At 42.1% G+C, this 16,865-nt stretch overlaps 1 protein-coding gene across 1 annotated transcript in view; it reads left to right on the top strand.

Annotated features, from left to right (window-relative positions):
* GLOD4 (glyoxalase domain containing 4) overlaps positions 1-16,865 on the top strand; it is a 35,823-nt gene that overhangs the window by 2,185 nt on the left and 16,773 nt on the right. Inside the window, exons 2-6 of the mRNA XM_083174065.1 lie at positions 7,308-7,357; positions 8,158-8,278; positions 15,000-15,144; positions 15,376-15,512; positions 16,082-16,168. Coding sequence (XP_083030191.1) covers positions 7,308-7,357; positions 8,158-8,278; positions 15,000-15,144; positions 15,376-15,512; positions 16,082-16,168 — 540 coding nt within the window. The remainder of the gene's footprint in view (positions 1-7,307; positions 7,358-8,157; positions 8,279-14,999; positions 15,145-15,375; positions 15,513-16,081; positions 16,169-16,865) is intronic.

Raw genomic sequence — 16,865 nt, 5'->3', positions numbered from 1 at the left:
CCTACTTTCTACCTGTCCCGCATACTGCTCCACACCGCCTGTCTTATTGCCTGACTGTGACCAATTGACTGCTTCACTGACTGCTCTGACGGTTCCACAGACTGTCCTGCTGCAGTTTATTGGGTGTTTTCCAGATACCCCTACCCATGGACGTGCAAATAAGTAGTACTTCTAATAACAGTATGGCAGATGTATTAAGCCTGATAAAGTGGAAGGTGATAATTAATTCCTAATTATAATTTTTCAGAAATTGCTTAATGGCTGGTGCGTTGTCACCATTTTATTTGTCACTGCTTGATAACCACTTTATTACTTTACCAGGCTTAATACATCTGCCTCATGTCACCTAATCATCTTCAACTGCAGCAACAATAGGATTTCTGGTCTTATGACTAAAAAAAAAAAAAAAATATTGAGAAACTTTAGTATAGTTTTGCCAGTAACCACACCCAAAGGCTTTCATAAGATTAAAACTTGTTTAATCAGTCCGTTTCCATGGTTCGTTCCGGAACTAGCTAATCTGTCTACTTTTTTATTTTAATTTTTTTGTGATAACAAGTGTCTAGGTAATACAGTTTATTAAAAACAAGAGGATTGTTGCTTGTAACTAAGCTCTTTTACTTGCCATGCTTTTCTCTGTAAATGCAGAAAGAGCTGTCTGACTTATCCAAAACATTTATACATATCTTCGAAATAAAACTTTTTGGTGAGTTGTGTTAACAGTACACACATGAAGTGGCTAGATCATTCTGCATTCAAGTTTATTTATTTTTATCCTCATGCTTTTGCATTTTTGTGACACTTGTCAAATTAAAAACCCACCAGACGGTACTGTCTGATATATATTTTTTTTATAAATTCGATAATTTTTATTGTGATTTTTGAGTAAACAAACAGAACACCCAGGACACAGTGAACATAGGGTGTTATAGACACAGACACATTCCTCATATACTGAGATAAAGAAACAGGGTGCGTATAGAACATATGATACACAGAATGTCAATAGTAATAAAAATTAGTGTTTGAACATTACATTAGATCAAGGGTATTATGTGTGGAGAGATTAAATGAAGTCGTTCCATCACAGGATATAGAAGTTCCCATTACCCAAAGGCGCCATTTGGGTTCCAGGAATAGCAGGTGTATACATATGCGTTCACAGTAAATTACCACACTAGAGTGTAACCAAATATCAACGTTTGTGACTAATGTAGTTTGGCTTGGCAATATAATACCCATTAAGGAGGAACAGTATACTATATGTGATATTGGATAGTCAAGTGTCCGGTCTAGCAGGAGAAATAGACAATTAACAAAACCCATCCAAAAACCCAAAGCAAACCACCCCTATAACCCCCCACCCTGTACCACCCATCCCCAACTAGGCGTACCTGGATCCCTGAAAACGACCCCCCACTAACTAAACTAAAGCAAAATCCCCAAAAACCCCAAACAAACCTCCCCATAACCCCCCACCCTGTATGACCTACCCCCAACCTAGGTATACCTGGATCCCGTTAACATAAACCCTACCCTCCTAACCATACTTCTAAAATATTCCCCCCCACCCATCCCACCCTTCTACTTAAAGAATAAAAAGGATATTGACCGAATGACTAGCAGGGGCAAAGAAAATAGGATACTTTTTTTGAATATAGAGGCAACTTAAGTAAACTAAACTAAGCATACACACCCCCCCTGCCCCCCGTAGAGAAAAAAAAAAAATAGAAATGTAATCAAGTATAAGCTTACTTCCCTAAATAACCTGAGGAGGATATCATCTGGCAAATAACAAAAATTACGAAATACTGTATGTATTAAACAGCAAGAGATATCTCAGGTTATAGTGTGGTGTGTATTATCAATCCGGCCATTTTTCAAAACCAGGAGAAGAGAGGTCCATAGGGTCCGGGTCTTTGTCAGCAGCAACTGGAAAAGTAGGATAAGTTCCACAGTACAAACAGTTCCAGAATGGTGTTGGATACATTTTAGGAGAGTGGGACGATCTCAGGCAGGCATCCTCAGGGCCCGGGTCTTCGTCAGTGGCAGGTGGAAAAGTAGGATAAGTCCCACAATAGGAGTACAGGCAATTCCAAGATGATGTCAGGTACTTTATAGGAGAGTGGGACGGTCCCGGGCGGGCATCAGCGGATATAGAGCAGTGAAGCAGAGCTGTAGGCAAATTTTCAATTATTGAGCCAGGATCTTGTGGTTGCATATAACGGATATCTGGATAAGAAGTAGTCAAATAAGATGCGATGTCACAGCGCGTGGATACAGTGGCTTCTGGCGCTTCAGCAGGTGCGGCATAATTGTAGGGAATAGAGACCGTAGCCTGCTGCAAAGTATTGAGTTTGTTGATAAGCCTATCTGTAGAAGAGGCAATAGCTTGCAGGATCCGACACAGCGCCATCTCCATTTCGACCAAGTAGTTAGTTGGGGGACAAAAAGTCTGTACCAAGGTCTCAAACAGGGCAGCACACACCACACAGTAGGCAGCAGAAATGTAATAGGTTCCAGCAGGTATAGGTGAGAGGTACCCGCCAAGCCCAGCGCAGGATCAGATCTGTATATGAACTGCAGCTCTGGGGACAGACAAGCAGGATGGTGCCAGCCTCTCCGTGCGGCTGAGCGGCGTGCCTCAAAGGAGACAGCTCCCACTCTCTCCCGCTTATCCTCCGGAGAGTCACCGGCAACCCCCACCCGCCTTTTCACCCAGCCAACGGCAGCAGCGCAGTCGGGCACCGGAGCAGCGCACCACGTATAGTCTGAGCTGCCGGAGGATCCAAGATGGCGCCGGCGCCTGAAGTAGATGCGCGAGGCTCAGCAGGCCCCACCGTTCAGAGGCTCCACAAGCTGTCGAGGAGCGCTGCGGGGGAGCACAGGTGACAAAGAAGCGTCTATGGAGACAGTGGGGGCATGCATACACCGTCCGCAGGTCCCGGGGCAGGATATTTATGTAGGATGTTCACGGAGCTCACGCTCCCCTACTGTCTGATATATTTACTTAGTGTTCATTCTAGCACCCGCCATCTTTGAAAACCCTTGCAGTTCCTCTTCCCTGCCTGGAGTGTCACTGTCTGCTGTGGTGTTTCTAGCACAGGTCTGGTTTGCATATCAGTGCTGATATACAGACCAAGGAGGGAAAGGGGGATGGGAAGAGTGAAAAAAATCACTCAGTAGCGCTGGCTGTCTTTACTGGGGGATCAGACCTATTTTAATTCAATATACACTTTGAGTATGGCTGCTGCCACCTTAACAGAGAGATTGTGGATCTCTGTAAAAAAAGCAGAACTGTAGAGTGTGTGGAGAAAATATCCCCACTCAGTAGCGCTGCCACACTCAATAATCAGAAACCCAGTCTTGTATAGGAAATTACAAAATATTTGACTTGGGTGTCAAAATGATACATTTTAAAAGATACACATTACATACACATTATTACACTCAAAAAGGACATACATGACATACAACATAAAACATATAAGGCATGGGCTGGCTATGAGGCTTGTATCTGCATATATATGAGGCAATAACATACGTTGGTTTATGAGCAAATAGTTACCAGTCCTCCTAGTGGTCAGCACTTTGTGCTATACTGGATGCAGGTCACCAAGTCCTATATCTGAGCCTGTAAATGCTGCTGAAATAGCTCACTCCCTGTTGGGGGAGAATCGGCTCCAGGTACTTGCTTCCTACAGTGTCCAGATCCCCACTGGGATATTTGTAATCCAAGGTAGTGCAGTCAGACTGAGTGTCTGGATGACCAAACGGCTGGTTCTCTATGCGGCTAGAGCGGGCTCCAAGTACGCGTTTCTCCGCCTCTCTTACTCGGCGGCTTCATCAGCTGGATGCCCTGTCTCCTCTGACGCCGGTTTTTATATGGTGTACATTCGCGGGCTTCCGCGACTTCCGCATTTTGCGGGTCACGCCTCGTTTTGGATATCACATAGTCGGCGGCCATCTTGCGGCTCACACCTCGATTTCACCCTCCAATGAGGATCTTGCGGCGGCCATTTTTTTGATTGTTTGCTCAATACTGTTTGTTACTTTCCCCTTATAGCGGCAGCCATCTTTTTGGTTATTTAATTCATATGACAACGCTGTTCGTTGTTTTTACCTTATAGCGGCGGCCATCTTTTTGGTTGGTTCATCCATATAACATCAGTGGCCATTTTTCTGGTTAGGTAACAGCGCTCGCTTTCCTCAGGTATTCCCAGCGGCCATTTGTATACGTACAGAATGGTGTTTTATCTGTCGCCATTTGATTGGTTATAATTCCATTGTGACTTTTCATATTAATGGACCATCACTGGGTTTTTATTGTTATGCCTCTTTATTAAGAAGTCCTGAAATCACAGTCTTTATACAAATATATGCAGATTTCATTATATAATACTGTGCCTCTTTTTATATATATATACATTTATTCATCATGCCTATTCTCACGCCCATATTAGGATGCCGCTTAGCCCATAGATTTGCTCATTTATTGCCTCATATATCCTGCCATCATGCCAGCCTCATAATTAAATATCAAATCATAAAAACAACAATGATAATAATATATAAAAAATAATAATATAATAATAATAACGATTATAATTACAATCATAATAGCACAAAGTGCTGACCACTAGGAGGACTGGTAACTATTTGCTCATAAACCAACGTATGTTATTGCCTCATATATATGCAGATACAAGCCTCATAGCCAGCCCATGCCTTATATGTTTTATGTTGTATGTCATGTATGTCCTTTTTGAGTGTAATAATGTGTATGTAATGTGTATCTTTTAAAATGTATCATTTTGACACCCAAGTAAAATATTTTGTAATTTCCTATACAAGACTGGGTTTCTGATTATTGAGTGTGGCAGCGCTACTGAGTGGGGATATTTTCTCCACACACTCTACAGATATACAGACCACACTGAGCTAGAAGCACTACAGCAGACAGTGACACCCCAGGCAGGGAAGAGGAACTGCATGGGTTTTCAAAGAATGAACACTATTTACTCACTTAGAAGCTTGCGTATTTAAGTTGTCACACATAAAGGCCTTCAACAGGAAGTATTGTTAGGTTACTTTTCTTTGTTTTTTGTACTTGATTTTGGTTTTACTGAGAGAACAAGCACAAAAATAGGTTTTTTTTTTTTATGGGAAATTACCATACTTTATTAAAAAATTGCTGATGTGTATTGTGTTTTTTCTTTCTTTTTGTTAGCTCTTCAAGTCTGTAATTAATAATTTTCCACTCCTCTGCAGGCCTTATAAACAAAATACAAATACAACTCTTTAATGGACAAAAGCACAGGCACTGCAGAGGGGGCAGGTGTAACATGTGCAGAGAGAGTTTGATATGGGTTGTGTTTGTACTTTATATTGATATCTACTGGTATTTTGCAGTGTCAAAATAAAGCAACCAGTATTTATTCTGCACAGAAACAAAATAACACCCAAATGTAACTCTCTCTGCACATGTTACATCTGCCCCCCTGTAATGCACATGGTTTTGTCGATTAGATAAAGAATTTGCTTTTGCGAGTGAACCAGAATCAGGCCCTTACGGCAGTGTTGGTTGCACCGAGCACTGTCCCTGAGAAATTCAGTTTAGGTTTGTTGAACCTAGATTTGTTGAACTTTGCAGAAATCTTCTTTTACTGTGCAGAAGGACATTTCAATATAGCACTATTGTTTCACGGAAAGGTACAAGGTAATTTTATATTAGCACTGTAATGGGGAACCACACATTTCTAGGCTTGCTTTGTGCAATGTTATAGAAAGCTTAAAATATACAAAAGAGGCAAATGTAATTAATTCAGCCACAATGTTCTCTGACCTATTGCTAAATTGAATCTTTAAATCATATAATTTCTAGAAGGCGATGATTTATTTTTCTCCCTTCATACTTAACCAAATCAATAAAAGAGGTACCATTTCAGATTGGGATTGCCACTTCTGACAAATTGGTAATTTACAATTGCACATTGTATTGTTTGTTTACAAATCCGCCCCTCCACCTTCCTGCTAACCCAGATCCGCTCACTGTATAAAAAACATGGGGGATCCCCAGATCCACTCAGTGTATGAAAACCATGAGGAATTCCACATGCTAATAAGACTAGCAGCACTGGTACATTACCACCAGTGCTGCTACCAGACCACTGTGCAGTCTCTGCCTCCCCCACCTGACACCTAAAACTTAGAGCTCCTGCAGCTCAGCCTCACTGCAGGGCACGCGGCCCAAGTGGGAGGAAGCCCCCTGACACCGTGTCCCGTACGGCAGCAGAGCCCCGGAACGCCGTGCACCTGCAGCAGGACAAGCACATGCGGACCTCAGTACAAGATGGAAAACCGTCCGCCCGCGCCACATCCCTGCTTGCAAAGCCATGTCTGGGGACTAACATACTAACATACAAAAGTTGGAGGTCCTTCCGGGCCTCAGGTGCAGCCAGCAGTTGGGATCGCAGTAGAGGCCTCTATACGCAGGCCCTGATAATTCCTTCCCTGTCTCTGCAGTCAGGTTGCCCAGAGACCCAGACCCCTTTTCTATAATAAAAGAGGAAGGGATCCTCCTGAGCTATGTCTAAACTTTAAGGAAAAAACAAATAAAACCTACTGAATTAGCCTCACGATGCATTCCTTTATATAGATTTCATTCATCCATAATTTCCTTACAGCATAACATGGCTACTAACTAGTATCGTAGGTTAAATTGTGCAAATACTCTATGGACATCTATCATTAAAAAAAAAGATTAGATATTCTAGGGTAGATGTATGAAGCGGTGATAAGGGAGGAGAAGTGATGAAATGCCTGGAACTTTATCACCGGCCAATCAGCTCCTGACTGTCCCTTTTGTAAACCCAGTCTGTAACTTAACAGTCAGGAGCTGATTGGCCGGTGATAAAGTGCCAGCCACTTTATCACTTCTCCCTTTTAACTGCTTTATACATCTACCCCCTCAATTTTTTATCTTAAATGTTGGTGCCTTTTGGTATGACTATCAATAATATGTTCCTTTCATCATATGAACTAAAAGAAAATAAACATTCTAACAAATTAACATTTCTTGAACTATGTTCACATGTAGAAGACGAACACTAATAAATCATATGCAAAAGCATTATTGAATAGTTAATATGCATTTACTATTATCATCACTTTCAATGGTAAACATTTTTCCAGATCATGTGGGAAGAGTTTACTTTAAAAAAAAAATGATATTTAACAATGATCTTTTTATTTTACTGATTGTGTCTGGTAAATATTTAAATACATGTCATTTATTTTTGTTTTAGAGTTTACGTCATGAAGAATTTGAAGAAGGTTGCAAAGCCACTTGCAATGGGTATGGAAATTTAGATAATCCCAACCTCTTCCCATGTGAGTGGGAGGCATTTATAAACTAGTCACAGATGAAGAAACATTGTTGTATGAAGAATGTGAATTATTTTTATGTTTAACAAAAAAAAAGTAACACAATTTGCATATATTTTTAAGTGTGACTTGTTACCCGTCACATAAAGCAGTGTTTCCAAACTTCAGTCCTAAAGGTGCCCATACACAGTACAATAATCCCGTGTGTTTGAACTAGATTGCATGCGATCAAATCACATTCTATCTGCATGCGATGCGACCCGGAACTAGTTCAAAAAGCACAGGCTGCAAAGACTTTATGTGCTGTGCAATGGGATGGCCATGGGAGCGCGCATTGCACGGCACCTTTACACCGTGTATGGGCACCTTAAGGAAACTCTGTGTAGTTTTCCAGGTCTCACAGAATTAGAAGTAAAATAATTAGAACCGCATGTGGATCTTTTAAAATGTATCAGTCCGTATTTGTCTTTACAAAATGGCATATTGGCCTGACATTGATCAGCTGTACCTAGCGGTGGTCTTTAGGTTTGATGTGCTGCATAGGCAGTTTTGTCATGAAGAGTAAGCCCTGATATCGACAAAACCAGCTGACGATTGCATATGTGTATACTCAGCTTTAGGCTTTGGATATCCTGTAATTAAAATTCTCATTGGTCTCTCTCTCTCTCTCTCTCTCTCTCTCTCTCTCTCTCTCTCTCTCTCTCTCTCTCTCTCTCTCTCGTTAATTGTTGTAGTAGCTATCTCTTTAATTTATTTAATTTTGTTTTCTAGCCCATATGATGGAAAATGGAGTAAAACTATGATAGGATATGGGTCTGAAGACAGCCACTTTGTAGTAGAACTCACCTACAACTATGGAGTGGGGGAATATCGCCTAGGCAATGATTTTTTGGTATGTATGATGCCTTTTGTTGATTTTTCCAGACCAGTGGTTCCCAAACCTTTTTGAATCATGGCACCCTAGAGCAGTGGTCAGGGAACTCGGTCCTCTTTACCCCACGCAGTTTTGCATGTTTTGCAGGTCTCCTCACAGTGTCTTTTAATATCATTGCTATATTGCATTTCTGAAGTTATTAGCATAATGCTGGCCATTATTATGGGCTTGTCCACCGCGTCCAGGTTACCTCAATAGGACAAGTCCCTAACACTACTCTGAGACAGTGGCCCTTATTCTGGTTGGTGCGGCCGGAGCCGCACACGGTGCTCCGGCCGCACAAACCAATCCCCGCCCACGAGACGGATCGCCACGGCCGTCCGTACACGGACGGCTGGCGATCCGCATAAAAATGGTGGGGCGTACGCCTCCACCATGGTGGGAGCTGCCCCCTGCATTCGATGGTCGTCGACCATCGAAGGCAGGGCCGCACGCCACAGCAGCTCCCGCAAGCTGAGACCACACGGACAATCGTCCGTGTGATAGCTTGTATGGGGGCTGAGAGCTGACATCCGGCGACGTCAGCTTTCCGCCCCCATCAGTGGCGTCATGCCCTGATTAGCATGCATACGCCCCGCGTTTGCATGGGAACGCCCATGAAACGCGGGGCGTATACATAGGGAAATGAGGGTATGAAGCCCCTCACGCCCCTATACGCCCCCTTTGCGGCGGACGAAATACGTCTGCGGCGAATGGGGCTGCACATGCGCAGATTGACCTCTGCGCATGTGCAGACTAAAAACATCGGCGGTACGGCCGCACGCGGGCCGTACCGTCCGATACAGAATAAGGGCCAGTGTTAGGGACTTGTCCTATTGAAGTAACCTGGACGCGGTGGACAAGCCCATAATAATGGCCATCATTATGCTAAGAACCTCAGAAATGCAATATAGCAATGATATTAAAAGGTCTAGCATTTATATTTAGTGTGACCTGCAAACTCCTTCTCCTGCTTGCTGCACTACAGGTCTCAGCAGGTAGCACCTCATATGTCCTGGGTGTGCAGTTTAGGGCCCCTCCCCCTATCTCCTCACAGAATCACAAGTGAAATAATTAACTCCACCTGTGGACCTTATAAAATGTGTCTGTGAGTAATTAGTACACATGTACACCTTCATCGGTTACCAGCAAAACATGCACTGTGTGGGGTAACGAGGACCGAGTTCCCTGACCACTGCCCTAGAGCATCAAATATTTTTCAAGAAATGTTAAGGCCAAATGTTTCTTATTGACAAATTCAGAAATAAACATTAAATGAAGTAAAATGTCTTTATATGTGATCCTTAGGGTCAGTTATGTGGTGAGGGACAGTATTTGCTTATATTTTTCCACATATTTTATGATTACCAGCTACCAGCACTGATTTTGCCTGTTTTTTTAGCCGTATATAATTGGTTCCTGGACCACCAACCCAAGAAACCCCTGCAAGTGTCCTGAAGCACCCCAGGGTGCTAAGCACACAATTTGGGAACCACTGGTCTAGACTTGTATTTGTGAAGAATGAGAGAATTGCGCAAGAAAATTTCGAGCACAGTATGGAGGAATGTGTTGTTCTAGCTCATCATAATTATTATCAATTTAATAATTACTTTTTTGTGTAAACCTCCTTCCCCGCAGCCTAACCCACCCCCTAGTGCCTAAACGTAAACCCAACAGCCCCCAAGACACCCCTGAAGCCTGATGGGGTCTACACACATAGCGAGCTGCTGAGCGTTCTGAGAGATGCTAGATCGCACAGCAAGATTGCTCAGCACACAGTGATGAGTGATCTGTCAGGGCCAGTGTTCGATGTAGGGGCATTTTCTAAGCGTTCTAGTAAGATCTCTTACAAAATGCCCCTAAATTGCTACGTGTGTATAACCCTAACCTGCCACAGCATGCTTACGATTGGGATGCCAGCAGTTGGAGCGATGTTGGAATTGCGGCGCCGGTATTCTAGCTGTGATTTTGACTGCCAGCATCCTGTCATCATTTGGGTTTTACTTACGAAGCAACCCTGATATTATGTCTGATATTTTATATATAAAAGTTATATGCTTTTACCAGTAAGACACAGCTAGTAACAGCGGTGCCTTTATACATCTAGGGTATAAACATGATCAGAACTGCCGCTTAGTAAATAAACTCCCTAGGGACTTCTCTACAAAGATGAGTGTTCTATTTAAGATGGGATGCTGCTATGTGCAACCAACCGGATACTATATATTATCTTCTGGAAGGTGCTAAATAGATAAGTAGATTCTGAATGGTTGCTATTGGCAACTTCCCATCTTCAAAAGAACTCCCATATTACATACATAGTAAATAAAACCCTATCAGTCTAATTGCAGCAACAGTTCCCTTGCCACCTCTACCATGCATTTCCAATTCCTGCTCTTATTATGTATTTGTTTGTTGTTGTTTTCAGCTGATGAAATGTAAAGTTCAGGACTGTAATAGCTGGGGTAAAGTATAGGGACTTTTGATGGGTATGGGTCATTAGGTTGACATGCATTGGGTTCACTCGGCTTAGGTCGACACATGAAATAGATCGCCAGGGTTGGAAGGTTGACACAAGCATTAAGTCGACAATGGCAAGGTTGACAGTCAAAAGGTGACATGAGTGTTTCACAGGTTTTTTTTCGTCCTGATTGTCCACATGGACATCATCAAAGTGTGCAGCGTCCCTTTACATGGCTCCTCACTCATGGCATACATTCGTCATCATAGGCGTGCGCAAGGGGGGTGCCGGGGGTGCTCAGGCACCTCCTAATCATAGCTGAGGGATGGGGCTTTCCAACGAGCCCAGCCCCATGTTTCTAGCCCCCTGGGAACCGGAGATACTGCCAGGCAAAGCTGGAACGTTTTCCCTATAGGATAACATGGGACCCGCTAATTCCGACCCCCACCCAGTTCAATGGCTGCCAGTTCCCCCTTCAGCATCACTGAAGCTCGAGGTTGATTTCAGTCGAACCCAAATCGCTGGGCCTTCAATCTGATACCAGGCGGATCCATATGGATTATTTGATTCCAGGGATATTGAGGTTAAACCGTTTTTTTTTGTTTTGTTTGTATGTGTGTGTGTGTGTGTGTGTATACTATGTGTGCGGGCGGGCATTTGCCCCTGGGCACTTGGGGTACAAGTGTCCCGTGCCCGCCACAGCCTCCTTCCCTTTTGAGCGGCTGACCAGATGCTGCCTGCCGCTGACAGGTAAAGTAGCTTCAGTGTGCGGCGTGCAGCATCCGGCCAGCGGCTCAAAAGGGAAGGAGGGCATCTTATAAGAAGAGTGCACAGCGCTACCCGTAAGTGCGGATTCACGGGAGCACTGGTGTGCAATGCGCACCCCCAGCAATGAGCTTGAAACTCCACTTGTCAATGAGCATGTAACCACCCCCTTCCCAGGGAGCATGTGACTCCTGGCAAAGAACATTTCACATCCCCCCCCCCCCCATGGCATAATCTGTAATGGCCATCACAGTCTGAGGCGTAACGTGTAATGGGCATCATGGTGTGAGGCGTAACATGTAATGGGAATTACACGTACAACGTGTAATGGGCATTATGGAATGTGGTATACTATGTGATGGCTGTGTGATGTGTAATATGCATGTAACTATGTGTTAATTTTTGGCGCGCGCCTTCGACGTGCACAGTCCCTATTGTCCCTGTTTTAATAATATTTTTTTAAGCCCTAACATAATGTGTAATGGGCATTACGGTGTGTGGCATGTGTGATGGGCATTATTGTGCGTGACATTATGTCTAGTGTGTTTCATTATGTGTAATAATAGGAGATGATGAACACGCCCAGTAGATAGTGATGGACACGCCCCCTCCAATGGTGCACCCCCTAATAAAACGGGCTGCGCACGCCTATGTTCGTCATGCTTCGGGCACGGTGCCTTGCATTCGGCACACTATTTATTCTCATTCCACGCCCTAGTGGATTGTAGGGCATTAAATACCGCCTGTCGGTAGGTGTTAGCTCAAATTAAATTAGAGAAACTCATTTTGATCTTTTCACTGTCGACCTTGCCATTGTTGACCTTATGCTTATGTTGACCTTCAAACACTGACGACCTTAGCCATGTGGCCCTATTTCATAGAAACATAGAATTTGACGGCAGAAAAGAACCACTTGGCCCTCATGTTCTGCTGCTCCTCTTCCTGTGAAGAATGTCTCCCACCTGTACCTTGTTAAAACCCTTGATATATCTGAAAGTTTCTATCATGTCCCCCCTTTCCCTTCTCTGCTCTAAAGTATACATATTAAGATCTTTTAGTCTTTCCTGGTACGTTTTGTGATGTAGGCCATGCACCATTTTAGTTGCCCTTCTTTGTACAGTCTCTAATGTATTTATATCCTTCTGGAGATATGGCCTCCAGAACTGAACACAGTACTCTAGGTGAGGTCGTACCAATGACCTATACAGTGGCATTATTACTTCTTTCTACTGCTGATACCTCTCCCTATGCAACCAAGCATCTGACTTGCCTTCTTCATTGCTTTGTTACATTGCCTACCTGCTTTTAAGTCCCCTGAAATAGTGACACCTAGATCCCTCTCTTCCTCAGTAGTTTCCATTATAGTGCCATTTATACTATATTGAGTCTTTGGATTTCTAAGACCCAAGTGCATGATTTTGCATTTTTTGGCTTTAAACTGTAGTTGCCATGCTCCTGACCATTCCTCTAATCTACCTAGATCATCAATCATTTGTTTTACCCCTCCCGGTTTGTCTACCCTGTTGCATACCTTTGTGTCATCTGCAAAAATGCACATTTTACCCTCAATTCCATTTGCAATATCACCAATAAAGATATTCAAATGTACTGGTCCGAGTACAGATCCCTGCGGTACCCCACTTATAACGTTTCCCTCCTTTGACTGTACTCCGTTTACTACAACTCTCTGTTTTCTGTTCTGCAACCAAGATCTTATTCATTCAACCATCTTAGAATCCAATCCCATGTCCACCTAAGCCATGTCGACCTTCAGTGGTCAACCTAATATATTAGTGTTCCTTCTATGAACTGGGCAGGGCACTGCTGCACGAGGGCAGCATAAAGGGGGGTGGACCAGGCCTGCCTACATCACTGTTGTGGGCTTTTCCAGGCCGCTGACATCACGAAAATGGGGGGCCCGACCGCCATCAGGAAAGGGGGTGGGCCTGACCTCGCCGAAGTCACTGCACTGCTGGGGAAGCGCCGGGCATCGCCATCTATGGCGACGCTGGGCTTCCCCGTGCACACGGGCGGGGACAGGCAGCAGGCTCTTTTAGAGGGGCAGCCTAGTGGGAACACTAATATATGTCGACCTAATGACCCTAGACCCTATTGATTAAGTGGTTATGAAGATACTACAGTGATAAAATTGTGCTTACTGTAAATTCATGGTTGCACTATGTCGGACATGGAAATCCCTAACTAAATATAATTAGCTACTTTAATGGGTACTTATATGTTAGTTACATAATTACATAGTAGTTAAGGTTGAATAAAGACTTGCGTCCATCTAGTTCAACCTACGTTTTTATAATAGCTTATCCGTTGCTTTATAGTATGTTCTGATATTTTAAGACAGATTAGGTTTCTTATTTGTACCCATGGATGTTATTAACCAGTGTTTGTCCAACCTTATTTTGAATGTATTTATTGTGTCTGCCGACACCACCTCTCCAGGAAGAGAGTTCCAGAGTTTGACTGCTCTGACCGTAAAGAAATTTTTTTCTACTAGCTGAACAAAATCTTTTTTCTACTCATCTAAACTCGTGCCCTCTCGTCCTAGATTCCTGTATAGCAGAAAAAAGGGTGTTTGACAGTTCCTTATATTGGCCCCTGATATATTTAATATATGTTGAGCATACCCCCCCTTAAACGTCTCTTCTCTAATGTAAATAGTTCCAAATTGTTTAATCTCTCTTCGTAGCTTAAGTTCTCCATTCCCCTAATAAGCTTTGTTGCTCGTCTTTGGATTTTTTCTAGTTCTATGATGTCCTTTTTAAAGTGTGGGGCCCAGAATTGTACTCCGTATTCGAGGTGAGGTCTCACCAGTGCTTTATACAGAGGCATAATTACTTTTGAGTCCCTGGTTTCCATGCCCCTTTAAATGCATGCTAAAATTTTGTTGGCCTTTTTTGCTGCTACATTACATTGGGCACTACACCCCAGTTTGCTGTCTATTTGGACTCCTAGGTCTTTTTCGAGTAATGAATTACCCAATTCCTCTCCGCTAAGGTTATAACTAGCACACTGGTTATGTCTCCCAAGGTGCATAACCTTACATTTATCTACATTGGACCTCATCTTCCACTTATTAGCCCACTCCTCTAGATTTGCAAGATCCTTTTGAAGCGTGGTGAGTTGGGCGCCCACTATAGTTACTACACTCATACCATCCATGTTGGCATGGAGTTGATTTTATATAGTGCAACGAGCTACCGAGCCCGAAGCATGGCAAGCGTACGCGGAAAACTAAGCAAAAAGCTTAGTGGCACCCAACTAACATATAAGTACCCTTTAATGTGTACTTTTATGTCACTGAAACAAGCCTCCATAATTAATCCCTAGCCTGTACTCACTGGCATTATGGACATCCTTTTGAATAAATCCAAAATGGCAGGTGTGCTGGTGTGGCCATTTGCCATGTATATCGACTAAAAGGGTTTTTTTCTTGTCTCCTTTCTATGGCGTCATCAGGGGCTCACTCTGCAGTCTAGCCAGGCTGTGCTAAATGCAAAGAAGATGAATTGGCCACTCTGTGAACTGACCACTGGGCTATATGAGACAGAAGCTCCTGGAGGGTACAAATTCTACTTGGAAGACAAAAAACAACCCAATACAGGTAAAATGGCATTATGGATGTATTCCACAGTAGCCTATGTAAAACTAAGTACACAGAGCTGTATCCATAAATCCCTTATTCCTTTCTAATACACATTTAAAAAATTCTCTTCATACACCAATCTGTCTTCTATCTATCTATCTATCGACATATAGATATATACAATGTCCTACAGAGAATAGTTGTCTGATACTTAATTCAGTGTGCGCATATAATACTGTATATTTTCAGATCCAGTGCAAAAAGTGACTCTTGCTGTTTCTAACCTACAAAAATCTGTTGCATACTGGTGTGACCTCTTGGGGATGAAAATCTATCATAAGGATGAGAGTAAAAAGAGTGTTCTGTTGGGTTATGCAGACAACCAGGTTTGCTTTTTTACTATATTTATTTGCTTTGTTAGATTTCACAGCTTTTTTTAATGTATGTCAAAGGCCACTTTCCATGACTATGTTGTTTATGATTAAATAATAAACATTTCTATTTAAATGTATTGGGAAATATATATTTTTCTGAAATTTTGCATTAATGATATTTTTGTCGGCTGAGATGTTTCCTAGAAGAACTCTTACTTGTATATAAGAAAAATGTGATCAGCTTTTCTTTTTTGGTTGATGGGATATAAATAGATGTGTGTGTGTGTGTGTGTGTATATATATATATATATATATATATATATATATATATATATATATATATATATATATATATATATATATACTGTATATATATATATATATATACTGTATCTCCTTGTGTCCAATTAAAATGTTAAGAAGTAAGTAAAATTATAAAGCATACCTACCCTGTTACAGTATATCTTTTGCTAACTGCAGTATTTTATTTGCTACAAGAGATGACTTATATTGACGGGGGTATGGTCCAAAACTTGACAACCCCTTTAAATGTGGCCATTTTATAAATTGTATTTTTGCAGTGCAAGTTGGAGCTGAAGGATATTGGCAAACCAGTGGACCATGCAACAGCGTTTGGTCGGATTGCATTTGCTTGTCCCAAAGATGAGGTTAGAATTTTGTTATTTTATATATGTATTTTTTTATATATATCATATGTATGATTTTCTGTTGTTTTAGGGTTCATTCTTTTTTTGTAAAATAAAGTCTTTTTATTAGACAATGACAATAACACAGAATACAGAGCAACACACCACGGTAATGACATCACATATAGGAATAATTATGACCAGTACAAGGTAAAGTTAGTTGTAAAATGTCGGATAGAAATTGTAAAAAGGTACAATGGATGTTTTGGTGCTAATAAAACATATAATGATTGAGTCTTGTGGTGTCTGTACTCTGTTCAAACATTATAGTGGTACAGTTATTTTAAATTATATAAAGAAAGAGAGAAAAAGGTAAAGGTGAAACAAAACATTTATAAAATAAGCAACCCGAGAGAAATCTACAAATCATAAATCGTTGGTGGAATACATATTAAATAAATACTGGTCGTCGGGTTGAAATATAAGGTATACTGTACATCAACATTCAAATAAACCAACAAGCAGCGCCTGGGGTGGCCACCTCTGACACAATGTGTCTATAATTAGAGTATCAGGGAGTATGGAGAATAATCACCTAGTCCAGATCTTCCCAAACTTAGAAAGTGAGCCACGAGACATATAAACATACTTTTCATGTTGCACGATAGCAAAGCACCCATAACCCAGCAGCACAGATCCCAGCAGCAGCCAGCAACAC

Source organism: Crinia signifera, chromosome 2, assembly GCF_055691185.1.
Source record: "Crinia signifera chromosome 2, ASM5569118v1, whole genome shotgun sequence".
NCBI classification, from domain to species: domain Eukaryota; kingdom Metazoa; phylum Chordata; class Amphibia; order Anura; family Myobatrachidae; genus Crinia; species Crinia signifera.
Note: the sequence above shows the minus strand (reverse complement) of the source record. Positions and strands in the feature narration are given on the sequence as shown.